The sequence below is a fragment of the Passer montanus genome, unplaced genomic scaffold (genome assembly GCF_014805655.1).
Source record: "Passer montanus isolate IOZ18808 unplaced genomic scaffold, ASM1480565v1 scaffold42, whole genome shotgun sequence".
Taxonomy (NCBI): Eukaryota; Metazoa; Chordata; class Aves; order Passeriformes; family Passeridae; genus Passer; species Passer montanus.
Genome location: NW_024369041.1, coordinates 1289818 through 1317520, shown reverse-complemented (window position 1 = coordinate 1317520; position 27703 = coordinate 1289818). Strand labels below are relative to the sequence as shown.

At 36.4% G+C, this 27703-nt stretch overlaps 1 protein-coding gene across 1 annotated transcript in view; it reads right to left on the bottom strand.

Annotated features, from left to right (window-relative positions):
- The window catches only part of NRG3 (neuregulin 3), a 349526-nt gene that overhangs the window by 183728 nt on the left and 138095 nt on the right, over nt 1-27703 (bottom strand). Inside the window, exon 5 of the mRNA XM_039719599.1 lies at nt 24343-24472. Within this exon, the coding sequence (XP_039575533.1) occupies nt 24343-24472 (130 nt within the window). The remainder of the gene's footprint in view (nt 1-24342; nt 24473-27703) is intronic.

Here is a 27703-nt window from a genome sequence, read left to right as displayed (position 1 = left end):
CTCCTACTTGCAGTAATTCAGATCAATGCCAGTGGATAAAAGCCCAAACATGCCTTCTACTGAAAAAGCACCATGGGCCAGGAGGACTGAAATGCATCATGTCTGTGTGACACCTCAGCCTCTGATGAAAGGGTGGATTCTTGCACAAGATATTCTCTTGACCCTTCATATCACTTGTACATGGCTGAAAATACAAGGCACCTAACCTATTATTTCACCTCCAGGATTGTTTATGTGCTCTGAAAGCGAGGCAGGCACTTACCCAGCAGAGGCAAATTACCAGGCAGCAATAGATACAATACTGCACAGACACACAGCAAACTGGCACACAGCCCAGAACCCTACAGAGAAAATAATAGTTTTGGGTCTAAAAGCCTCAGAAGACCATCAGGGTTTTGCACCAAAGAGCAGCAACAGGAAACTAACTGTTCTGTAGTCTTGAACTTTTATTTGGCAGCGGAGGCTGGCTTATAGATTACAAATTACACATTTATAACAGTTTATTAAAATTTGCCTACAAAATAATGAATGCAAATTCTTAAACTCTCCTGCTTATCCAAACAGCAGGTTGAAGCTCAGCCCTTGTAAACTGCATCCTTTGCTTGTCTTGCACAGTATGTACCACACAGGCTGGAACTGGGACTGAGGCATTGCAGGGATTAAAGAAACCCTCTGATCTTCAGACAAAGCTCTTGGCCACCATGGGCGACAATTTATTAGTTCTGTTGGTAAGGGAACACAGAGAAGGGTTCTGATAAAATGTTGTGTACACCAATAAACAGCCAAAACAGAAACGTGTGTGATTCACGTTTTGTTTAACATGCAAGGAAAGCTCCCCAGGATGGAATTTTCCATGTGCATCACTGCCTGCAGCTCCAGATGAATTTGGAAATGATTATTTTTTCCTGAATGGAAGAAACACAAAACCCATGTGTGTGATGCAGACGACTGAAATATATTATTTGTTTTTCATTTTTTTGTTTAGTGCAGACATTTCTACTGCTGACTTAAGAGGACAGTCACAGCCTGATTTTCCAGAAACATGGACATTTGCCATTAAGGGAGTTGAGGGCTTTTTTTCCAGGAAGTTAAGAAAAATAAACATAAAATATGCATAGGCTCACACACTATATATATATATTTGTTGCGTTGTATACAGGAACGCAAAAAATTCCGTAAGTAGATTAAGATGACAAACTTTAGTAGAAGAAATAACTCAATAGATTTCCTCTCTTAGTATTTCACATAATTGACTTCTTTCAGTAGTACATCCAAGCAAGAACTGTTTGTGCAATAACAACCATTCAAAGTTCAGGCACAGGTTCATATCTGACATCTGAAGTCCATTTTCCATGTACATTTCCCATAAGTTGAAAGAAAAAATATACATCAAGAAATTTTTTTTTCCTGCCAAAATCCTCAGTACTTCCTGCAGTGGCAACACACCTGGTTATCACATAGAGCATGATCAACAAAATAGTGCCTTTTCAAAAAGGAGAAGAAACCCCCACCACTGAACTGGACAAAAAAATGAGAGAGGAAAAAAGAATTTTTAAAAAAGGGGAGTATTTTCCACATTAAAAGGTCTCATTCTTTGATTATCTCATATAGTGCAATGTGTAATTGACTTTACAAAAGTCAATTCCGTGGAGAAGAAAGAAAAAAAAATGATGTAAATAAAATAATGATGTAAATAAAACTCCTGACAAAGATTTTTAAAGACTCTTGCTAAACACACCCTAGAAATAAGACAGTGGTGAGGTGAAGATCATTACCACTGTTAGAGTGACATTTCAAACAAGTGTGGGAAAAGCCTGAGACTGCACACAGGGAATTGAACATGAAGCATTCCCCAATTTGATCTTTGGCCAAAATGAAGAGAGGTGAAAACAGCTACAGACATAAACTACTGCATACAGAAAACACCCCAATTAAATTGTGGAGGATTTGAGGATTTAGACTGTCATCTGCTGTCCCTGGAGCACATAAATATACTCACATAACCTAAGTTAAATCCTACCATTTCTTTGAGATAAGCTACAACTAACTTTTTTAGTATACTTAATTTCAAATGAAATGTTGCTAAATGTCACCATGTGGTGATGACACCGACAGAAATGCAAAATTATTATAATTTTTTAAAACCCTCAAAATTAGGAACAAATTGAAACTATAAATCCACTTGATAAAGTCTATATGCTCTTTTCATAGTAAATGTGTAACTGTAGCTACCATTGTCACAGATCATAATTCACCTTACAAAGAAAACAAATTATAATGCTTTTAAATTTAGACCCTGAATAACAAGCGAACAAGCAAATTGCTTCTCTTTAATGAATGGTGCTGCTAAAAGCAGAGGTGTATTTTCCTGACGTGAACGTGGTCAAAGGTGGCTGCCACAGGTCTGGCCACACACAGCTGACCTGCCACTGCCAGAGCAAGAAAGTGAACACCAAAATATCACAAGTTGTATTTGCAGGGAACTGCTGCTCCTTTATGAGTTTCTTCTGGGAGATTCACCTGATCAAATACACTCAAAACCATGCGTGATGGAACTGAGCAGCAAAGCAGAAATTTTGTATTAATGCTCTCTTTGTTCTTTCTAAAAACACTTGGGAAAATAAGGGAATCAGTATCTCTTAGATAGTAATTGCCACGCTTTCATCTTTTCAGTGACTACTATGCATAATATTGATTTTTATACAAATATTCAGCTGCTCTGGACACTCTCTGCATAAGAGTAGCAATATATATTTGCATCTGTTGACTCAGAGGACATTAAACTTATGCCAGTTGCGATCGAAGTAGACTTACAATTTTACCCATTACTTTAAAAAAATATATAAAAAAGCAACCCTCCCTTCCCCATGCTAAACTTGACTCTTCTTCTGATATTTCTTCCATTACTCACGTAAAGGAAATTAATGAAATCTAATCCTATCAAGTAATAAAGACCTGTGGTTTCTTAAAGTACCTTATGCAGAAAGTATTATGTTGGACATCATGAGTAAATACTCTTCTACAAAATAACATATTTGTTGCAAACCTAGCATAAACAGGAAGCTGTACAGGGCTCTAAAAAATTCCTCATTTCCATCTAAACAGCATCAGGGGGCTGGACTCTGCCTTTATGAAAAAAACTCTCCAATGGTCCAAAATAAAATGGCTCTGGGGTGGTGTTGGATTCAGTCAAGTACAGAAGTGCACAAGGACCTTTACACACATGGTATTTTCAGTGATATAAGACAAACCATCTATAGGAACTCACACTAATAATCAAATTATTTGCATTTTCCAGTTTTCTTGAGTACTTGCCCTGTAAACATCAAATTATCTCATCTATCATACTGAGACATCTTAGATAGCTTAATAATTTCTGGACTAAAGAACTGACATTTCTAAAATTCATTTTAGATTATAAAGAGTTAGAGAACTAGATTTTAAATAACTGCTGCTCTCAAATTTACCAGCACTTCTTTCTGTTTCTTGTTTTTGAAACCCCAGTAGTATTTCAAAAAGAAAGAGGAACAGTAAGAGGTTAAATTAGCAATAAAAGCTAGATGTCTTTAGGAGCCAGAGCAGGAAATAAAACCCAGGAGTCCTCCATGCTCATCCGTAGTCAATGTGTCTGACTGCTCAAAGAATAACAAGGGGAAAAAAATCAAAGTAAATGTAAATTACTTTGCCCCAAATTATATATACATATTGTATTTTTTTCCCAAGACAGGAAATAGAAAAAAATAATGAAGTTTCTTTTCAACAAACTAAACAGTACTATTCCTGGATGACACTCTCTCACTGTACTCCTCTCCACAAGTGTTTTCTACATGGACACAACTCCATATCAGAAATAACTGATAGCTGAATACAATGCCAAATGTTTGCTCTGTTTCTTTCACTTCTTACTATACCCAGATGAAATAAATATGTATACACACAGAAAGGTATATTGGGTAAATAAATTCATATCTTGTATCAAATAATTACTGAGCATAAAAATACCACACAGAGTATTTAAATTTTTAAGTTTAAATTTTTAAGTTACTTTGAATTTTTTAATAATACTCCCACCAGGAGCACAAGCACAGTCCTTTCTCACATGGGCATCTCATTCTTTGTGCTCACTTGCTTGTTTCCCTTAAGAAAAATTATAATCTTTAATTTGTCCATAAGAACCTAAAACTAATCTCAATACCGTACATGGAAAGCTGCTCAATGGGAGTCTCCCCCACTCCTAAAAGCTTGCGGAGGCTTCTTTTGACCTGAAAGCCATAGATTAAACAACTAATAGGTAAAATCAGATCAGATTAACTGCATCTACCTTGCTAATTGACAAAGACCTGGATTAGAGATTGAGAATGCAATGGTCAAATCCCTTGTTATCCTCTCACAGCATTTGCCTTTAAAGCCAGATTACCTGATGTGTATCTAAAGGAACAACATTGATACCAATCTGTCTATTATAAGGTTTATTTATGTTTCCCTGGGAGATTCAGGTGGGGCTATTAAGGAAATAAGAGTTGGGAAGCATTGAAGCAGTATGATTTTGTAATAAGTAATTGAAACTATATAATAGCATTTTATATGGAAGAATTATTTAATTTTACAAACATAACAAAAATAGTAGAAAATCTCCTTAGGCAAAGGGAGAACTTATTTGACTGCAGAAGTAAGGACAGAACAGGCTGTACAAGTTCCCCAGAAAAAACTCTGCTGCCAAGGAAAAGCTGCAAACTGTTTTTGACACTTCATAACACTTCCCTCATACCTCTACTTTTTACAACAAATGATTTTTCCAGTCTCCAGGGACAAGCTATTGAATATAGACAGGGCCAAGCCTACTTGTACAGCACTCTTTCTCTCCCAAATTAGAAACCTGATGTGTGATTCTTCTACAATTTCAGAAAGCAGAAACAGCTCTGCCTTCTGAAAGGGCAGAGCTTCCACTTCCCCATTTATGGGAAGTGGAAACTTTTCATGTTTGTAGAAGAATGCCACAGCATGCACTGGCCATGAGTGCTGAGATCTTCTCGTGAACACATGTGCACAAAAAGACTAATATTGCTGTATGAGAGACAGAGATTCAATTTGTTCATGGCCTGAAAACCAGCTAGTCTTAGTTCAACATTTCATTTCTTCATGAAGACAATGAACTTTTTTTTTTAAAACTACTGAAAAAGTCCCTTTATTCTCATGCAGAAGCTTCAATCTAATGGAATTTAGATAAATGGATGAACTTGTTTTCTGGTGTAGTGTGGAACCAACCGTAGCATCCCTACTTCTCAACCCTTTTTTGTTTGGGTTTTTTTTGTTTTTTTTTTCTGTTTTGTTTTGTTTTTAGTGTTAATGAAGACCGTTTTTGTTTGGTTGGGTTTTTTTGTTGTTGTTTTGTTTTGTTTTTTGTTTTTGGTGTTAATGAAGACCAAGTAATCAAGTAATCCCACAATCTGAACAGAAGTTTTGCACGTGTATTTTCACTGGTGTCCACAGCTTGTATGAATATTTGCTAGCTTTGTCAATTTTTAGGATAAAATCTGAGAGATAAAGCTCAAAAAAAGATGTAAATACCTATCTACAAAACATATTAATGCCCAGCATCCCAATATTCCAGCTAAATTGGTATGCAATTTCTACTTCCATTTCTTTTTGCTTTTTAAGGAAAAGCATGAAGTTAATCCTTTTCTAAAGTTCAGTATATCCATGTGTTAACAAAAGTAATTCCCAATGGACCCGAGATTTTATTAGCAGCTGTTTAAATACTTATTCAACAAACTGCATACACTTAACTTACTGAAGTGTTCTCTAACTCGTGATTTGGATTGTCCCTCAGTCACTCTATTAATTGCAGAAAACCACTGCAGTTATGAAGACTAATGAAAATAAAAGTTACCATGCATAGGACACGAGAGGGCTGCTTGGGAAGGGTAAGAAAAATCACATTTGCCAGTAACATGTGCAATATTACCTTCCAAACCACATTGGTTAAGACCATTCCTGAGAGAAGATAGAATACTTCTCAACAGATATGAAAAACTGTGGGGAAAAACTCACATCAGAAACCTGAAGGCTATTTTCACACACAGAAATTCAGCAAAATGCAAATAGTAACTTTGTGTGCCATGATTTTTAAGGTACATTGCTGGTATTTTTCTAAGTACAAATATTTAAAGTTACAAAGATACAAAGCTAACAGGACGCCAAATGTAACAGGAAAGGACACAATTGTTGTTATTTCAACTTAACTTTTTTAAGTCCCTTTTGCTATAATTAACATTATACTCCTTTTAAATATAGATTCTAAACTAAACCCAAGCTAAATTTTAAATACACAAGAACACATTGATAAAAGATACTGGATAAGTGATCATAAACTCAGCAATACAAAAAGAAAATTCACTTCAGGGTTTGCAAATTCTTCCATAAAATTTCTACTTTGTTTCACCAGTTATTTATCTGTTCTTATTTTTCATAAATAAGATGCTTGGAAAAGAGGTACCTTGTTTTGTCCTAGCAAGGAAGATGGGAAGAATTTAGCAGCATAAGCCTCATGCTAGGATTATCACAAAGTGTTAATTTGGCAAAATCAGCTCACCGTAAAATGATTTATTCTGCTATGTAAAGATACAGTTTTCAAAAATGTGAACAAGAAGTTCTTTAAAGGACTTTTCACAATGATTTATTCTGCTATGTAAAGATACAGTTTTCAAAAATGTGAACAAGTTCTTTAAAGGACTTTTCAATGACAGAAGCAAGAGGTCCCATGATTCCATTATAGGTACAACCACACGATCCCTTTATAGGCAGAATTTCAGGGTATGAAGTCACATGCATCTTTGTCACTCTGTTTTGAGCTTTGTTACAAAGTCAGGAAGACACACACTGAACCCTCCAGTGAGTTCATGACTGATTTGTTTCATTTGGACAGGTTTGTGTCCCAGAAAAGAAATTATGCTAACTCCTTGGTTGGATAGAATTGCTACAAAAATCAGATAAATGGAAATTACTTGCATTTATTGTCATTTTGCTTCCATTCAAATCTGAAATTCTGCGAAAAAAATTCATATGGATGAGGTGCTTTATAATGCATAAATAATCATACAGTACAAAACTAAGAGCCCTGTTATTAACCCACAAAGCCCTGTTTACCTAAATGGTTTCACCAAGACCCACCTAGTCCTGCTAATGAGCCAGGATCCTGCACCCTGATCACAAATGTCTTCTCACTGGTTTAGCACGAGCAGAAATCTGTTGACTCCATCACTCCACTGAGCTGCTGCCACAACTGAACACAACCTGAGCTAGGGGCTGCATTCTCTGGAAGCTGCAGGTATGTGTGACAGCCCCAGGGGTGACCCTGATCCTACACATATCAGCTGTTTTCCACCCTGATTTTCGTTACAAGCTGCACCAGGACCCCAGGTCCTTCCAGCCAACCACAAGCTTCTCCCACTTAACCTCCCAGTCAGCTGGAACCTCCCCAGATAATCAGGGTTGCTGGTAAATTTGAAAACTTTTGTCTTACTTAATTGCATTGTGCCTCTATGGGTATCTTGAAAGCAGAATTCATGGGATGAGCAAAGAGTCTACAATGATGTTACAATTTACAGCACGTGCAGAAATCTTGCTCAGTTTCAGATCTCTGTAGCTGTGATTCAGACATTAAATTACTTCCAGTCAAAACCAAACACTGGGTACTCAGAGAAGCCTTTCAATATAAACCAAGTGACTAAAGCATTTCAGACTGTGTGCTGACCATCTGGAAACAGGCAAAAGCAATTCACACTTATTCAGTACTTTCCTAAAAATAGTTTGAAGTTAACTTAGGGTACCACCAATGGGCTGGATTTTCAGGCTCCCTCACTTTCACACTCAAACTGCAAAGCAATCAGCTTTTACTGTAATAAGTTTATCTTCTCAACAGAAATAGTCTATTTAACTCATTCAAGCAAGACATGAAACACTATCATAAACTAATAATTATGGCAACAATCAAGGCTAAATGCTTGTAAAACTATGGCTTACAATAAAGCTCTCTGTGCTCCTCAGTTTCCCTCTCTCCCTTTTGGGCAGCACCATCCTGACACTTTTTAGGGCCAGACCAGACACTTTTTTCAAAGGCTGCCCAGACCCACAAACTTCAAAACAGAACAAGGACATACTTGTAAAGCCAGCTGACAAAAAGCTTTGCAAAATGATAAACTGTGAAGAAAGTTGCTTTATTCAGTGAGCAGATATTCCCAATCAGGAGCAGAACAGTTCATTATATAGAACCAGCATTGTTCTGCCTGTTTGATACAGCCAGAATTGCTCTTGAAAACATCTCTGAGAGTTTTATGGGTATCTGTTGTGTTCTCTTTTGTCCTGCAATGAAGATCTGTGTGCAGGTCATGTTTCACTGCCTCAGGGATATCTGTTTTCTTATTGATTGAAAATTAAAATGGTAATTTATGCTTCCATACTGGACCACTGCAATGTTTTATTTCATTGATTTTCTGGCAGTTCTTTGCATGCATTTAACAGCTTATGTGAAACCCTGACAGCAAGGTCATTTCAAACAAGCCATTCCCAATTCTGCTCTCTTCAGCTCCCCACAACGCCAAATCATTACCTTCCAATTAAATTTTGTACATTTGGGGGCTTTATAATCTTTAAAGGTTCTTAAAAATCAAGTCAAAATTCCTCTTTGTCCTCTGGTGTATTCCCTGCTTCCCTCGTACACCTGAGCCCAGCAAAGCTTTTCTTTAAAGGATTTTCCCATTGAGTGATATTTTTCCCTTCTAAGCTTTAAGCTGCTGTTAACCTTATGTGTCAGACCAACAATTTGTTACAATTAGGCTGACAAACTTTCAGCTTTTAACTTCACTCTCAGAGCACATTTATTTGATCTAATGTAAGCTTAATTACCTGAGCTGCTAATTCTGTTAAAAAAAAAAAAATAAACCAAACCAAAACAAAAAACCACCAACCCTGAAATATTATACCTGCCATGAAAAATCTTCCAAAAGTGCACTGTGATAGCCTGATAATTGACAAGGCTTTGATTCTTCTGAGCACGTACTGATTTTGGACTCACAGGACGAAGATTAAATTATTATATTTTCAATAGCACAGAGGGTGCTTGCAGGGCCCATCCCCTGCAAATGGCTTGGACAAAACCACCCAGGAAAATAAAAGCATGAGTGTAAATAATAAATAGCATGTGTGGAGTGAGCACATGGAATTGTCTGCAGGAGGTTCACCTAAAACTGAACATGTCAACAGGAGCTCCTCTGAGCCCCTCTGTGCAGAAGGCAGCTTTGTGACACATAAATGCACACACACACTGCACTTGGCCAGCAATCTTTCACAAGATCTAGTTCAGCATTTTTCCTATTGCTAAGAAAAAAATATAATATTAAAACATTAGCCATATGCAAAATCAAACCATTGGAAAACCTCATCTTTCTTCATGGTAAGACATTCAGTAATTACTGAAATTATGTCACTTCACTATAGAGCTTGAAGTGTGAAATTTAGGAATTACTTTTCCCATAAGGAACTTTAGAGAGAGAAAGTGTGATAAAGAGTAACTGCATCACTTTTGGATTGCTATAGAGCTATTGGATGAAATTTTCTCCAACATATGAGATCTTGTTGCTGCTCCATATATGTACTTCAGAAAAGGGAAATGCTGTTATATATATGCAATATATTTTAATACCTTTTCATTGGCCATTTATTGTTTATATTTTAATGTTTCTTTATGCTATCTACATAAATGCTAAACCAGCAGAAACTTATTGCTATGTGTTGTATTCAAGTTCTGCATCTCAAAATACAGCAGCCAATCCTTGAAAGCTTGTAAGTACTGTAAAATTTAACACTAAATCAAGAAAAATTCCCTCCTTGATTTTGTCTTTGTCAGTTTGTCAATTCCTGGACTTGAAAAACTTTAACAAATATCATTCATCCTGTTAGATCATTAAAACTGTGAAGCCCACTCCAGTGAAAATTTTATGATGGTTTCAGGAGATCAGGGGACATAATACAGACAAATGTGCTGAATGATTGTTTTGGCTCCTCATTTCTGAAGATAAACTTACTTTTCTTATCTGTTTTGAAACATGAACAGAGGTTATAGGATTGCTGCTCAGATAGTATTTGCTGTTTTAACAGCAGTAATTACTGTTTTTATTCAGGAGCGCATATCAAAGAGATGCTATCTCAAGACTTCATTACTGGGAGTCCAAAATGACAAGAGTCCAAAGAACATCCTCAAAATGCATGTTCCACTGGATGACTCTTTGCAGCTCTGCAGGAGCCTCTGTCCTGTTCACAGCAAGCTTCTCTCTAGTCAAATGACTGAAAATAAAAATGCTATTTGCTTTTACATTAACAAATGCTCCTGTACATGAAGCGGATTTGAGTTTGGATAAAATATGTCAGTCAGCTGCTCTCTCCGTGGACTTCCAAGAAAGTCAATATCATAGTTAAATTTAAGACTAATATATTTAACTATATTTTAAATAATATCTTTAAAGGGTTTACATAACAGCAGATACAGTTTTCTGTTCTATATATATTTACTTCATGATTTCAGTCACTGGCTTTACCCAATATTTATGGAGTTTAGTTCTAATTGTTATTTCAAATAAATGTTCTATTGCTGAAATGACATCCAAAATAAAGACTTTGCACACTGATGCGTAACTGTGTAAAAGTTACACAATTTTATATTTGTGTAAGAAAACAAGGGCAGTACTTTGAAATTCCTTTGCAGATACAAATCTAGGTTAAAACATAGAATCATAGGCAATATCTGAAATTAAAAAGGGAAGAGAAATAGGTGAGGTGGTAAGTTCACTAATTCATCATGATTTGTCACAGGGAATATAAAGAGCTATTATTTCATTACAATAAAATCCAAAAAGCCCATTTGCAAGTAATGAATAGTTGCAATAGTAATTAGTAAGTGTTGACAGCAGCAGAAAGCAAGTATTTCATAAATATTGGGTTGTACTGGTTTGTGTGCCTGGTTTTATAAGAGGCACAGACACTCAGTAGTTGCTATAGGATCTGTTCATGGCTGCAGAATGCCACACTCATTACTGCATCCCAATGTAAGGAAAAACATGCCATGTAGAGAACTTGGGAATGTGGAACCCTGGGGCTTGAGCTGAACTAAGAACTCATGCTCCTGGTACAGCAAATCCAAGTGGGGCTAGATGGAATCTGAGTTTGAGGATGTTCCCAGCACTACTGACCTGGACTAACCAGCACTGGCATGCAATACATCCACCGATCAACAAAGCCATTTTAGATGGACTGATCCCAATGGTAACAAAAAAAACTGATTAAAAAACCCCTCAGGCTTAAGTGCCCATAAGTAAGCCATTTCCCCGTTTTCATTTGGGAAGCTCTTTCAGGATCTGGTTCCTAAGACCAGATCCTGAAAGAGACAAATGCAAAAGCAGAAAATTGATTTGGTGTTGGTTTATATGCATAAAGGATGCTTTTCTTTTGCTTGATCTTATCTAAGACAACAAAATGGCAATCACAAAGGATTCAGTTCCAGCAGGAGGTAAAAGAAGATAATACCTGTAAACAGAAGTATCTATAAAATCTGAAGTCAATAGACAATTCAGTCTTCAGTCATGAAGATTTACATCTGACCTTGCTGGTTTGACAGACTGGTTTATAAGACTAGCAAAAGGAAACTAACAGATAAATGGGAACAGGCTACAAGACCAACTCCCAAAATATTAGCATCCAAGATAAGATTGTAGGCAAAATTTCACTGAGTAATACGTATACATATAGAACCTACTCCATTAAAAGCCACTTCTCATTACTTATTTAGCTGCTGCTGTGATTAGATAGTATTTAAGACACTGATCAGGCAGATTAATATAACGTCAGAGGAAAGTGCAGTCACTGCAGCAACCTGCAGTGCAGCATGTGCATTCCCCCTGGTGTGACAGCAGAGACAGACAGCTCCCCCAGCAGACCTGCACAGCCACCAGTCCTGAACAATCCACACATCCAGCTCGCCACAACACCAAGACCCACCTCATAACCATTTATCAGGCCAAACTGCGGATAATAATCTTGGCTGACAAAAAGTATATTGGATGGCTCCTCCTAATTTTGTCTATCAGACAAAACTGAAATATGTTTCAACCATCAATTTTCAACACTACTGTGTTGGTCAATAAGCCCACTTGACAAAGTCACTGGAGTTGTGGGATCAAGAGATAATAATACTAAATATTGTATTTTGTAAGGAAGTTATGACAAAGATATTCTAGAGCACAGAAATCAAAGATAGGTTGAAGTGCATGGAAGTCTCTGACTGTGACAGTGTTTTTTAGATCTACAAATTCCCTGAGATCAAGATGTCCCCATAGCAAGTGCAAACTCATACCAGAAGGGATTCAAAGTCTCAGATTTACCAAAGTCTAAACATGAAGACAGGCAAAAAGGCAAAACAACTGTCTCAAATGAACTTTGACTCTTGTGTTCAAAGAGGACAGACAGAAAGTATAAATGTCAGCTGGTCAATAACCATTAGAGGTAAAAAGCCGATGCCTATTTTAGGAGACTAAAAAAAGTTCAGGATTAAGTCACTTCTAAGAAGAAAGAAGCAAACCAGTGAGATTTAATACATATCACAGATTCTTCCAACAGCTATCCCAGGAGTGTACCTCTGGATTTTGACAAAAGATGAAAAATTCTCCAGCATAATGAAACACAGCACAGTGTCAACTCCAGAAACTCCTTCTAAGAAAATGGATATACTTTCATTTTTACACCTGTACACCTTTTAAAAAGAAATAATGACCAAGTACCTAATCATTATAAAGCATAACACAGTTCCTATTAGCTACATACAAACTGCCTAATCATTTAGGACTCATAACTGTAAATTTTTCATATGACTATTAGACCTCCCTGTTATTCCAGCTGAGCATAAATTGAAAGTAGAATAGCACTTGCATATCCAGGCATTTTGGATGATAATAAAGATGTTTAGTGACACTTTTGTGTAACAGAAATATAATGAAAACTAACATCTATGCTCTAAGGATGATGCTAAAGAAAAATATGTTAATCTCATTATTCCCCACAAAATACTAATAAAACATTAAAGAGACTTGCAAAAGCTTACATGCGATAAGTAATTTTCAGTAACTAACATGAAAACTACAATGTTAAACTGAGAACCCACTCAAGTCAGTTTTTTAACACCTTTACCTTAAACAACACTTAGGCTATAAAGACCTTTACATTTTATTTACAAAGGGGAAAAAAGTTTACATTTATTTTTCACATATTACTTGCCTGTTTTGAGAAATGTCAATAGATTAAGTTGGTGAAAAACCTGATGGCTACTCCATTTTGATGGTTTTTACTATAAGAACAGCTGCATTTCAAGGCAAGCAATATTGGAAAAGCTTATCTGGAATTTTGCCTACTTACAGACACTAAGCCTTCTTCCTGGCTACTCTGCAAACACTTTCAAGTAGTGAAAGGCTGAGATTGTAGTTTTTCTTTTCTACTACATAATTATGTAACTCTGATCCTTTGGTTAACAATGATTCATTAGGCATGAATCCATGTTTTCTTCCAAAGGATGTAAGCTCATTCTGTCATGTAATGCTGCAGAGCTCTCTCTACACCTAAAAACTGTGTCCCAGAAGTACCACGATAATTCTTTTCAGGTTACACCGCCTAATCCCTAAGCAAAATTAATCTTGATTAATTTTCTCTGCTGGAGAAAATACCTTTTCCCCACAAGGACCTTCACCAAGAGAGGAGTAGAACACTATTCCCTACCATGCAGCATGAACTCAGGATGAGAACATTTGGGGTGAAACTGGGGTACAGCAACCATTTTCCCCGTAAGACCCTGGGGACACTATGGCTCTCAGGACACACTGCCAGGATCTAGTTCAGAAAGGGATTTAACTGAACAAATAATTAAAAGATTAAGAGCAACTCTGTTTATGCTGTGGTGAGCCTCAGATTACTGCTAGACATCTATGACAAAATGCCAGCCAAGCAAGCCAAAATGAACACTTAAACAGAATGAATTCACTTGGGATAACTGAGACAGATCTGCAATCTGTAGAGTGTCATAAAATGTGTGGTGTCATTACAGATTATTGAAAATAACTACAAAATCCAGAACAGAGAAATTTATCTTTGAAAACAACATAAAAACTACCAGATGCTGCTACAGACACAGCAGTGTCTTCCTTCTACCTAACCCAACAAAACACAACACTTGGGATAATTCTTTAACAGTATTTTTTTAAATAAAAAAGTAATTCCAGTTCTGTCAATATGAAGCATCTTATTTTCTGATTTATGTTTACATCATGAGCAGCATGATGTATAGCAAACTATACAAAGAAAGCAAGTCACTCTGGACAAGAGTACAACCATCTTGATTCAGCAAATAACATTTACCAGAAATTTCAACCTGGCAAATATTATAGTTATCCATCATGCATCATGAATTAACTTTGTGCTTCATTTAAAATTCATAGTCTATTTTTTGCTAACATGTTGCATATATTGCCACTATCTTGTCCATTTTCTTCTATTAGGAAATAGTCTTCTGTGCACTACTTGCAAAAATGAGATAGATATAAAAAACTTTAGTGCAGTGTACCAAACATTCCCACTGCTGTAAATCATTATTATTCAAATAAAGAGTGCTCAAGGTGAGCATTTTAAACAAGAGTGAGCATTTTAAAAGCACTGCTACAAGAACTTTCTAGTTCTTTCCAAAAGAGAGAAAAAAAAAACAAAACCAAAAAACAAACCCCACATCAAATTTTAGTTGTTGCTGCTATTTCCATCCAGAATTTCAGGAAATTCATGGGTTTTGACGGAAATTTGTTTTTCTACATTTGAAATCCTTGGTTCCAGGACAATTTTAAAGTTCCAATGTAAAGAAGTAATTGTCTTCAACTTTTAAAGTTCCCATGTAAAGAGGTAATTGTCCTCAACTTCTAATAAAAACTATCAAACAAAACCGTATTTGTTTCCAGATGTTCTTTTGCAAAGTGCTTTAAAAAAATAAAATAAATTTGCCTCATGAAATCAGTATAAAGCATCATAAAATAGCAAAGGTTCAGACCAAATGCTTGCTGCAGACATTGTATACATTCACTAAAAGACCAAGAACTGCTGTTTTCTAAGAAATATTCAGCATCTGATGCAAAGTTTATAAACTTACATAACTTTATAGCAAATGATTCCCTTCCAGAAGCAGGGATAATCTCACTTTGCATTCCCCTGTCAAATATCCTTTGTATTTGATTAATTAACAAGGCATCATTGGGATATTAGAACTATCTTAAGTGCTTGGAGTTGAACCTCAGATTTTCGTGCTGATCGAAGTGAGGGTGCAGAAATTACCCTAAGCTTCTCACAGTGGCTTCTTCAACAGCACAATTCTTGTGAAAACTGCAGTTTTCTACCCAACAAAGCAGCTGATGAGGCACAAACACAGCCCAAAAGGTGTTTCATTGCAAGCTCCTGGCATTATCTCTGAACAGACTTTATCTAAATCTGCTGCTTATTATATACTGTTGGCAGGATGCCCAAAGAGTTCACCCCTCTGCACTGGAATAACTTCAAGAAATACATTTAAAATTCTAACACTACATTTATGGGTACAGGATCAGGACCAGAATATTCATCTATTCAATAAAACTCACAGAAAACAGTTTACCTGCCTGTCTGATCTCAGCTGCCCCACTTCACACAACACTACAGGATCCACACATTTTTGCCTCACTTCCCCTCTTCCTATTTGAGAGAGCAGGCAGGGCTTTCTTAGCAGTGAAGGACAGAAGAAACAGGTGGTTGGTTTTGTTTGCTCTCATTTAGATGGATCTAGAGTGCTGGTGGATTAAAGTTCTGGTATTTAGCATTTTGATATAGTTGGCATATATTTCTATTTAAAGGACTCAATTGTCCAGAGCTTATTTCTTCTTCTAGTGAGATTTTTTTCCCAGATCTTCTGGGAGAAAGTCTGCAGATAGGATTAGATTGGAAATGCTATTGCTTTCAGTGTACTTAAGACACTGGCAGGGATGAGAATTTAAATGAGAGATTTCAGATGTCTGCATTATGCACTTCACAAATTCCTTCTTGCCTAAGGGAGGTAAGAACAACAACAAACCTAGCTCATTTCCAAGTTAATTTAAAAGCAGAGTTTGATGGCAGAATATTTGCATATGTTAGCTTCAAGACAGATGCAATATATGCCATCAATATTTGCACCCATACATTTTAAGGTATGGCTTCTTTTTCTACAAATTCTTTGTGTGTACTATAAAAGCTACACAAACTTTTTCCCACTGGGGTCTTGGAAAATAAGGAGGGGAAGAAAAACCCCAATTCATATAATTTGACAGAACATTCCTTTAGAGTGGAAGAACTTAAATTTTGGTTTTCCAATTTTCAGGATATACCCCTTCATCATGTATTTCATTTCAGACAGCATGTACTGAGTAATAGCTTTCTGTATGTGTCATGGCTTTATTTTGCTTTAGGATTAGGAAACAGGAGGCAGTTTTGAGACAATTTATCCTATTAAGAGATCAATGTGCTTACTAGAAGTTTGTATTTTGTATAGAATGGATTTAACTCATCTCTACAAGCAGAGATGTGCTGCACAACCAGGATACCCTGCTAAACTGTGATGGCAAGATACAGCTCCACAAACACGTGTAGGAACAAGAAAAGGTGGTGACAAAACTGAAAGGTTCCACCAGATTTAAGTATTCTTGATATTGAGACATGGAAATCAATGTTAGCACAGCACTGGTTCCTGATCTACCACTTAAGTGCCACATGAAGAAATCCAAGTATTATTAGCAGCCTCAAGAAAAAACCAACTCAGCTGCTGAGCTGGCAGCTACATTTATCTCCTCTCCCTACTGAAATTCCAGGTTACAGCCCAACTCTTGATTCAACCAGCTGAGGGGATCTTGCCAAATTCCAAGGGAGCCGAATTTGGCCTCTTTCTCTTCCAGAATTCCAGGAAGAATTGACAGTTTACTTAAAGCTTCCAGAAATATTTTTGTTACACTCACAGTACTGGTTGTTCTAAAAAAGGATACAGATCTCTTATGTCTGGGAAGTAATTCTGTACATAAATGAAAGCATTAACCCTGCTTAATTTCATTTTATTATCTCTGAACTACAGATGTGTGGCTTTAAAAAATATAAAAGGTAAGCAGGGGGATGTGCTAAGCCTGTAACTATGTTTTCCCATACTTTACATTAACTGAAAACATTAACATTAGTCTTTAGCATTCTGGAAAAGAGAAATGAATTCACTGTTTTTTCAGTACTGCATGCTGAGAGGTTTAAAACACACTCATTTTCTTAAGTGCCAACATTAACTCTGGATGCACATCTACACAATTTCTCCTTTATTTCCTCAAACCCTTCCAAAAATATTAATTTGAATAAGCATTTCAAACAAGACAAAATGGAACTAAGATTTTTATGTTGCTTTCATAGATATTTCCTTAAACTGACTGAAACACAGGTGAATTGTTAAATTGGAGTGTAATTTAATTATCTGGGCATGCAGTTTATCTGTACAGTATTATGACTTTTACCTTACTGTTCCCACTGGAAAAATGCATCTTCACCATAACCTTAAGCAGGTGCATAAATTTCATGACTTCAAAAGATGGAAATGGAGCCAGGAAATCCCACTGGTTAGTAATCAATTTTTTTTCCAAAGGGAAAGCATTAGAATATATAGCCTAAGGTGCTCAGCAGAAAGCAAATAAAACCTGAAATACTATGAATAAAAGCCCTAGAAACTTAAAACTATCATTAAGTAAAAAGCTTTCTCTCATTCTGTATTTTGTTTTACTGCTAAATTAATTTATCCTCCCCCAAACAATAAAACTACCACCAAACTATTTTCAGAAGGTGTTTTAGAGGGATAAATGGATAATAGATGTTTTGTCAGTGACCTCTGTGTGCAGAGCTGCTCGAAGGAATGATGTGAGCAGCAGCAACTGTAATAAACACTGGTTTACTGCAGTGCCCAAAACATTCAGTGTGTCAAGGGGGAACTTCTGCACACACATCAAGGAAAATATCTGTCATGACATTTGATATGAAAACCATTACACTGCTGTGTTAAAACCCTTCATTTTGCCAATATTTGAAAGTAACTGGATTTCACAAGACTTTTAAATTGGTGTACATATTCTGCAAGCTGAAAGTATTTTCTACCACAGAAGTTACAGGAGAAGCTGCATGCAATAATCTAGGGGAAAATCCGTAAATAAAAAGCACTGTAATATGGAGTGTTGATACTGTCAAAATTAATCAATAATTAAAGTACTTTGACAAGAAGATTTCTCAAGAGCCTCCATCTTCTGAATGTTAAATTATGAAAGTGTGAATCAGATGTTCTTGTGTTTCATGTGAATATCATATAATGTGTTCTTGCACTATTGCATCTGGGGAGGTTTTAAAAGACTCAATTTACATTTAAAAACCTGTTTGTTATTTATTGAGTTCTTATACCATAATATCAGACTTGAAGGGGCTTGATTTCAGGGCACTGTTAGAAAAAGAATAGGGATAACTGAAAAAGTACTGATTTTATAGGTGAAATTCGGTATTTGGACCAGTTAATTTAGTTTTTATTCTAAATAACTGCATCCAATTAAAAAAAAACCTCAAGGCTTATATGTTGATTGCAAAAAAAACCAGACCAAATTATAAAAATTATGTAAGACTGGATAATATGAAAATAATTAGACTAGCTAGGTAACAAGTAAGAGTCCTACAGATATCTTGGACTTTACACCATTTCACCTTGAGGTTTATGAACCATTTTTCTTCACAGTTCATATCTAAAAACGTTTAAAACAAGAAACCAGGCATGTGACAACAAAGCCACACAACCTCTTCCTGTTACTTCAAGGGGCAGGAACTTGAAAGAGAACACACAGAAATGCTTTGGGTTTGGGGAGTGTTTTATGGTTTGGTCTTTGTTTGGGGATTTTTATTTGCTTGTTTTGTGAAGAAGAAAGTTCTAAAATTATACAAGAAAAACATGACGTTTCCGATAAAAAAAAGACAGAAGTAGTCACACTGTAGTTGATATTAGTATTACTTAAGGCAGTAAAGGTTTTAATTTATAACAAGTGCTACCTGGAGTAAATAAACAGAGGCAAGCTGATGCTGCCCTGGTAAAGTGCACTCCCTGTAAGACTTCTCAGGAATTCCAGCCTCCTGACTTCTTCAAAACAGGCTGAGTTTTGAAAAGGATGAACCAGGCACAACACTTTAGGCATACTGGCCATTCCATTTCAGCTAAAGAAGCAATCACAGTGCTGAAATCAACCACAGCCTGTGAGAGCACTCCTGAATAAACAGGTGATGGACTAATAACACTCTGGGGTATCTATATTAAAGTTACTAAGGAGTTCTTCAACAACCGCTTATAGATACCTAACTTTATATTTTAACTCTGCTTCAGGCTTTCCAAAGTAAACATGAAAGTAAAGGCAGAGGCATCCCAGAAAATGGTGCATGCAACTGCACAAATATAATCTAGATATGTGCTACAGCTATGCTCATAAGCCAATTTTCGTAATAGGAGATCTGTTGATTACCCTTGACATGGAAAACATCCTAAATTCCAAGACAGACTTCTTCCTCCCATACGCCAATTTTCATAACAGGAGATCTGTTGATTACCCTTGACATGGAAAATATCCTAAATTCCAAGCACAGTCTTCTTCCTCTTTTAAAAGCTTGTAGCTGTATGTTACATTGCCATCTTTATACAGTGGATTATTTTGATGAAACTATACTTGGAATATTATGACATGAGTGAAATTCTTTAATGTATTCAATGCTATTGAATAGTGAATTATTTCCTGGGCTTGCATTCTTGAGAAGTGTCAGCATAATACAAGATGGGGGAATGCACAAAATGGAGTAGCTGGTATTTTAAAACACCTAGGTCAGATTGCCAAAACCTAGAAAACAAGCCATGTAACTAAATCAGGGAAATTATATTCTTAGTTTTTTACATTTTTAACTTATGGTTAAGTGCACATATCATATGCCAAGCTCAGAACTGTTCTGAAGTCCCATCTGTTTGATCCCTTTCTCCTGCTTTTACTGACAGCCAGGGCTATGCCTGGATTACAGTTACTATTATGCAGAAGTCTCACAATAAAACCTGACAGTATATAAACATTTATCCAAACTGTATTTTCATTAAATGGGGATTCAATCCTTCTGCTCTCATGACAGATTTTAAATGAAGCTGAGAAAACTGGTATTTTTTTTTTTATCAACTAAATGTAAAAATGGAAAATTTATGCATAAATATGAGCAAGATCACCAAGCTCAGATTTCACCAGAACAGCATGTATGCATCAAAACCAGACTGTCCAATGAAATCTGAAAACTCTGGGATTGTAACCACAGTAGCAGACTTCAGATGCTGATGTATGACCTGCTGTAATTTGGTCAAGTGGAAATTATGTTTTGTTTACTGTGCATTTGTGAGTCTATTCTTTCATTCTCCACTGTGAGAAAACTTACCCAGGCTTTCTATTGCTTGAAGGAGAGATGAAGGACAGGAAGACAGGATGAAAGGTATATCTCATCCAACATACTCCAATCTATAAAGAGTGCATCAGAGTTCATCACCAGTGCCCAGACTTCCTGTGCATACACAATTGTCTTAATGGCTTCTTCCAGAGGAGAAATTTAAAAGTACAACCCTCTTCTCCCCTCAAAAGTTTTAGCCACTTACTCAGTGTTTTCCTGTCCTAAATGGGTTATCTAAAGAAAATGCAGAGACTAAAAAGGAAAAAAAATAATGTAGAAAGAATCAATCACAAAAAGAGCCCAAAAACTTCAACGCCACAAGCCAAACTCAAAAAAAAATCCCCAGAATGACTTGAGATGGGGTATTTTAAACAAAATTCTACAAAGAAAACTTGAACAGGTCTTTTTAAAGCCAGGATTACATAATACCCCATTAAACGCTGATGTGTCAGAGTTGACTGTGTACTTGATTTTTTTGGTGTAAATTACAAATTAAGGCTCTCTCACCATTCAGCTTTAATTCTCAAGGTGGCAACACTGAAAAAATATAAGCATATGGAGAAGCTAAATATGAAGTTTCCCTACCAATGACCTTAAAACAAGCTCATGTTAAACCATTCACAAAAATAAACACTGAAGTCACAGCTTTAAAATAGCACAAAACATCCAGTGGATCTTGTTTGTTACCTAACCACGCAGGAGAACTCTTGCCAGTTTACATCCCAGGCAATTTTTCACCAGGAGATAGTGAGTAAAATGCAGAAATTTGAATAAAAAAATGAATTACAGAATTTGAATTAAATTTAGAATAAAAATAATTAAATTTTAAGAAAAAATTAAATTCCTGTGACTTCAGGACACTCCTCTGTAGGTGAACAGGAATGGAAGATCCATGTTCAGGGCTCCTTCTGACCTCATCTTCTGTGCTCCCAGTGGCCTCCTGCCACACAGCCTCCCCCCTGCCCTTGGCCAAGGGTGCACCTTGGTCCCACTCCCCACAGTGATGGGTGCAGAGCAGGAACCCCAGAACACAGGAATGAGCCAGAGCCCTCCAACACCCCAGTGCCAGCAGGACCCCTGGCAGCTGGAGGCACAAAATGGGCACGTGCCAACCTTCCAACAACAGCACCAGGGAGTGTGTGAACTCTGAAAGGGGCTTGGGCTGCCAGGTGAGCCTGCTGGCACTGCCAGGATGGGCCATGAGGATACAGAGGAGGCCCAAGGTGTAGCTCAAACATTTATTAACTGCTACCCAATCTCTGTCCCTTTATAATTTGCATGTTTATCCTTAAAAACACACACACACAAGAAGAACAACTGCACAACTCCCTAAGAGTATCATCTACTAATACCCTTCAAACCTGACCAAGTGGGATAAGAGTTTTTTGCTCATCCAAGGTCCTCTGTCTGCAGCTGTTCCACATGGCAAACTCCCATTTCAGTAAATTGGTGCTCTGCTCCCAGAACAGATGCAAAATCACTCTCACAGTGAAAATATACAATGCAGCCTGATTCCAAGAACAAAGTATCATTTTAACTCTTCATAATTCTGTATTCAAATTATTCTTTTTGATTGCAGTGGGAATTCCATAACCCTTGTAAAAAAAATTGCTTTTTACTAGTTAGAGGACAATTACAGTATATTAGTACTGTATTTTTCTATATGTGTACATTCTGGCTGTTATTTCTGAGCACTTTTATAGGCTATAGACAGAAAAACACCTGCATCCCCCTCATTAATGCACAGTCTACCCAGGTAGAGATACAGCATTAAGGGTCAAATTTAAATGTTTCTCTCCATTAATGATAAACCTATCAGTATAAAAGTGATTCTGAACAAGTTTCTGCTTGCAGTGCCCACGAAAGGACTACAACTACTCACCCTTTAAATTTTAAAATGTATGTTCTTTTGCTATATGAAAACCATTGCTTTATATGGGTCTTTTGGTGTTGCACCATTCCAAGTATCGACATAAAAAAGATGTTTAATTCCCAGAGAATGTGCCAGTGCCTGGAACTTGTACAGGCAACAAAACCCTTAGACAGACAGGAGCCAAGGGACTCCCAGAGATACTACTGCTTCCCTATAGGATAACACAAGGAAGGATAACACAAGGAAGGGGGTGGAAAAATTTTACTCTGCTGGAAAGAATGAAAAGTCAACATTTTGGAAAACTTCTAGCCATTAGCCAGGCTGCACTATCAGAATCACTGGAAATAAATGAGAATTTGGAAAAGATGATAAGAAAGATCCTGAAAGTCAAACCAAACAAACCAAAAAAAAACCCCCACAGCTCTCAAGGGATATCTCCTGCCAATTTTTTAAAATGTAACCCACAATCCCACAATATACAAAACCAGTCTGTTTAAAGGGGTTAGCTACTAAATTTATCAGCCAATTTAAAAATTCTAATATACATCCATTTTTCTCTGCTATTTTATAAGATTTTTTCTTCCGTTTGAATATTCTGACTATGAGAAACACTTAAATGAGTGATGTAATTCCCTTAACAGCTCATGACATGTCTAAGAAAGACCAAAAAACTTTGTCTGCTTTGAGGAAAAAAAAAAAAGCCTGTGTAGTATTATGAAGGAAGTAGAAAACAACATCAATTTTCCACAATAAATTAATCATAACATTTAATTTAAGCATGCCATAAAAAAAAATAAGAAGGGAAATGAATGATCACCGAAACAGAATGGTATAAAAAAGTGAAAATCTTGGAAATATTCTTCTGATGATAAGCAGAATTTAATCAGTATTTAAATTCATAAATTTCCATTTTTTAGCCAGGAACATGTGACTTTGCAACTTTTGTTTTTCTTATTTTATTGGGACTTGGCAGCTCAAGTCCCAAATCCTTCAGGAAATCTTCTGTCCTGGACACTTTTTATTATTTATGCTAGAGTTCTCCATACATTTAGGCGTTCAGATTGGAACTTGGGCATTTGAGTGTCTCAGATCCACCTTTTGTGTGCCATACACAGTATCTTAGGAGTAAATGAGATCAGAAGTAGTCAAAAATGAAAATGTGTTCTTCTGTTTAAAAGACTGCTTAAATAATTGGGGGTCTGGTAAATATGTGTGTTAATATCCTCGTCTTTAGGAAGATACTGCAGTATTCCTTCTGCATATCACTCCTTTTTACTGGCCTCTATGGCTAATTAATACTACTAATAATAAGTGATCTGGCTTTATTTTCAATACATTCAGGACAGCCTTACATAACAACAGAAGTTCAGGAGTATAAAAGTGTACAACAGCTATAGAGCAGGTTCAGATCACAGTCCATTTTATCTTTCAGTAATTAAACTTAAGAAATCCTAATTTTAAGAACTACTAGCCCTTCCTTTCTCTCAATTAACAGTACATATAGCTATTGTCAAATACTCTAGCTAGAGTACCCAAAATAAAGGAATGCTTCTGGTACGTAGGGGAATGCTGGACTTTCGTATGTTAAAAAACCAACAAAAAACCCAACATGATTAGAAAATAGAATACTGAAATTTTTTCTTATCTACGGAAAGATCAAAATGTTGCTTCTTGTATCTACACATTTCTATTTAAGATTACCACAAACTAGTAAAAAACTCACCAGCTGTGAGGGATGCAGTCGAATCAGAGGAAAAAAATTCCATTGCCTTCAAACGTTCTACATCTGAAAGCTTATTTTTTTTCCCTAATGCTTCCTGCCTCAGGCAGGAGACCTTTCTGGCACTTTTTGGCAGGTGACTTACCGGCAGTGTTTGTGGGATCCCGTTAAGGTTTCGATCACAAAGCATTCCCCTTCGTTGAGACAATATGCAAGGTCCTTGTCTTTGCATGGCTTAAAGTGCTCAGAGCGCTCCGTGGAATACGTTGTGGTGTCTGAGGAGAAAAGAGGCAAAGGAAAGAAATGCTGTAAGGACAAGCACTGGACATTCCTACAGTACATGAGAAATGAATTTGATCATACTGGGCTCAGTAATAGCAAACACAGACTAAAATAAATGGAAAGCACAGGGCATGCCAACCTCCCTTGGACTGCAGCATTATTTGCAGTCGGGTTTCTTAACAGAATCATAAGAAATACCAGCAGAAAAACAAACCAGACTGCAGCAAAGTTGGAGTACAATCTCAACCACAACCAATTTCCAAGGTGTGCCTGCTCAAATATAAAGACACCTACTTTGTGTCCTTTAACCAGAACAATGTTTTCATACTACTACATCAAAATGGTTTGAAATAATAATTTTTTTCAGAAAATCAAGTAAAAATAGCTAATACAATGTAGATTTAAAAAAAAAAAAACAAACCACAAACAAAAAACCAAAAACCCACTACAATGAAATAGGAAAAAAAAAAAACCAACAAACACCCAAGGTCAACACTACTTTGAATCACCAGTCCCAAAAAAACAGCCTAAAACTCAAACACAAGCAATGTGGCAGTGACTGTGTCATTTCACACAGGTCATCTGTAGGTGTACGTAAGCCCACCCCCAAATCACAGTTAAAGGCTTGATTACAGGTAGAACTGGTGGCTGCACCTTTGGAATATTCAGTTAATTAGAATTGGAATAGACTGACAGTATGTCAGGGTGAACTATCATTCCTAGCTTCTAATAAAACTCTTTAACCTTTCCAATCCAGTTGGATTAATCAACAATAAAGTGAAATTTTCAGAGGAAGATGCCTGATTGACACATATTTTAATTTTCTTCACTATGACAAGGCTTTGTCTAACGAAGTGTGATTTTCAAAGTAGATTATTATTTCCACAGAGCCATGATTTAGTCTTAATATTCAATCTTAATTCAAAAAGTTTAAATTCCTAATCACTTTGCAGGACCTGATATACACTGAAATGGTAAGAGAACATTTCATTGTGTATCATACAGCCTGTCACAAAATATTACATTGACTGCTGTCAAATAAATGAAGCAGTGCTCAACAGACACAGAATCCTGCAAACTCAAAAATTATACAAACACTTCTGCTTGGTTTTGCTCATAACTGAATACACACCAAACTAACAACAAAGTTGAAAACCAAAATACTGAACCTGTAACAATATACCTGTAACTACAGTTCGGCAAGAAAATTCAGATATTCCCAAAGCTGTCAAAACTGCTCTTTGTTCTCTGTATATCTTTAATAAAACACCTCTACAAGTTTTCCTTATATGCAGACTAAATGACAGAAGATAAATAAAACACATTTGAAAATGATAAGAAAATCCACGCCCTATTCTTTGTATGCAACACTTGATTTTTCTTCTCCAGAGATAATGTTGTAGTTTAGTGTTTTCAGTGGAGAGAAAAAATATCCTGGGAATAAACTAACAGTCTTTCCTCAAACGTTTTTAAAGATTCAGAACAAAAGGCTGTGCCACTGTCCCCCATAGCAGCACTTACAAAAAAGATGCAGATTAAATAGAAACTATGTTTTTAATGTTTTCAAGCAAACCTGAGCTGAAATGTATCAAGTGGAATTTTGGAGACAATACCAGATGTTTATAGATGCAAAAAGTGACTAACATCTCTCTGTTGGCATTTCAAGATTGATAAGCTTTAATGTAAAAAAAAAAAAAAATCCTCACATAGGAAAGAGACAGCCCAGTTACTTTTTAAGGTCAGTTTTACCCAGGAGCACTATAATGACCATTTAAAACTTGATTAGGCAAAAAATAACTATAAACCTGAGTAACCAGTTCTATTTCTACCCCCTTTAAATATGGAAAACTGCAGGTAACATAATTTGAAAGCACTCCTGATAATTACAAAGGTAAGTAAACCTGTGAGATGAGCAGAAATTCAGCTTGATGCAGCTGCAGGGAACAGAACACTTGCATTTGTGAGCCTGCTCTGAAGAAGCACACTGTGCAAACACCTTTGTGAAGGCAGCTGCAATACCCAGCCCAAAGGAATCTGAGTGCTCCCAAAGGACGGGAGCAGAACAAGGGGGACCCAGCGTGGCTGAGGCAGTGACGCAGGGAATTCTCAGAGCTCGGCTTTTGAAGTGCAGGAGACTCCTCTTCTACCATCATTAAATCAAGAACACCTTGCCAAGGTCAGCATTTTAAAGTTTTAGATGAAATAGATTCTTCAGAAGTTTTGTTCTGCTTTATTTTAATTATTCCTCTGTTTAATATTAATCAACCCTTGTGTTTTGTTTATAAATGAGTATAAATTGCAATACTTAATTTTCTCCACCTGGACACAATCTCTAGCTTTTCTTTTGTGTTTCGTTCCTCACCTTTCCAATTAAGTACAACAGTTGTAGGTAACAATGATGCTGGCAGCTCCTTATGGCAGCCTGGGATTGCACTCCTAATGTTGAAAAGTACCCACTAACTGATAAAAGTCACTAACTGACATCCCAGATATCCCTGGATCTGCTGGATACTGTCTGCTGGAGAGAACTCACATATCACACACTTGAGTTTCATACAAGTTACAATCCTGCTGTTGTTTTATGTTGCATTCACGAACTCTCCTATAGCTTCATTAAATATTGACAGAAACAAAACCTAAAAACTGGTTCTAAACATAACTGCAAAAAGCACAAAACAACAGAAAACATTGTAGAGACTACAGAGTTTTCCTGATTCTTTTTCTAATAAATCCTATTGTCTCGTGTTTTATTTTACTCCTAACCAACTACTGAATTGACTTTTCCATGGTAGAATTATCCTTCATAGCTTCAGGAGCCTGATAAACAAACACCATTGTATTGTGATGGTTGACTTTTTAATGATTTTTTAAAAAGAACTAATAAGGCATTCAAAAAATTGAATAATACAGCTCCTTCATTTATTTTTAGTATTTGGATGTGGTAACAGTCCCAAATGTTTATAAGTAACAAAGGGGAATTTCTGTTAAGCATTCAGATTGTCATTGAATTCAGTGCATATTCCTTAAGGTATTTTTTCATTTTTTTAATTGCCATGTGTCCAGGTGCTTCATGCAAAAGCAGCAGGGGATATTGATTTCTTCTGGAATCATTCCAACTAAGTTGGAAGGATTCTAAGCACTCTTGTTCTTATTTTTCTTGCCTTACTCTATCAGCAAAGGCTTACACATGATTCCATACTCCAAAAATTGATACATCATTGCCA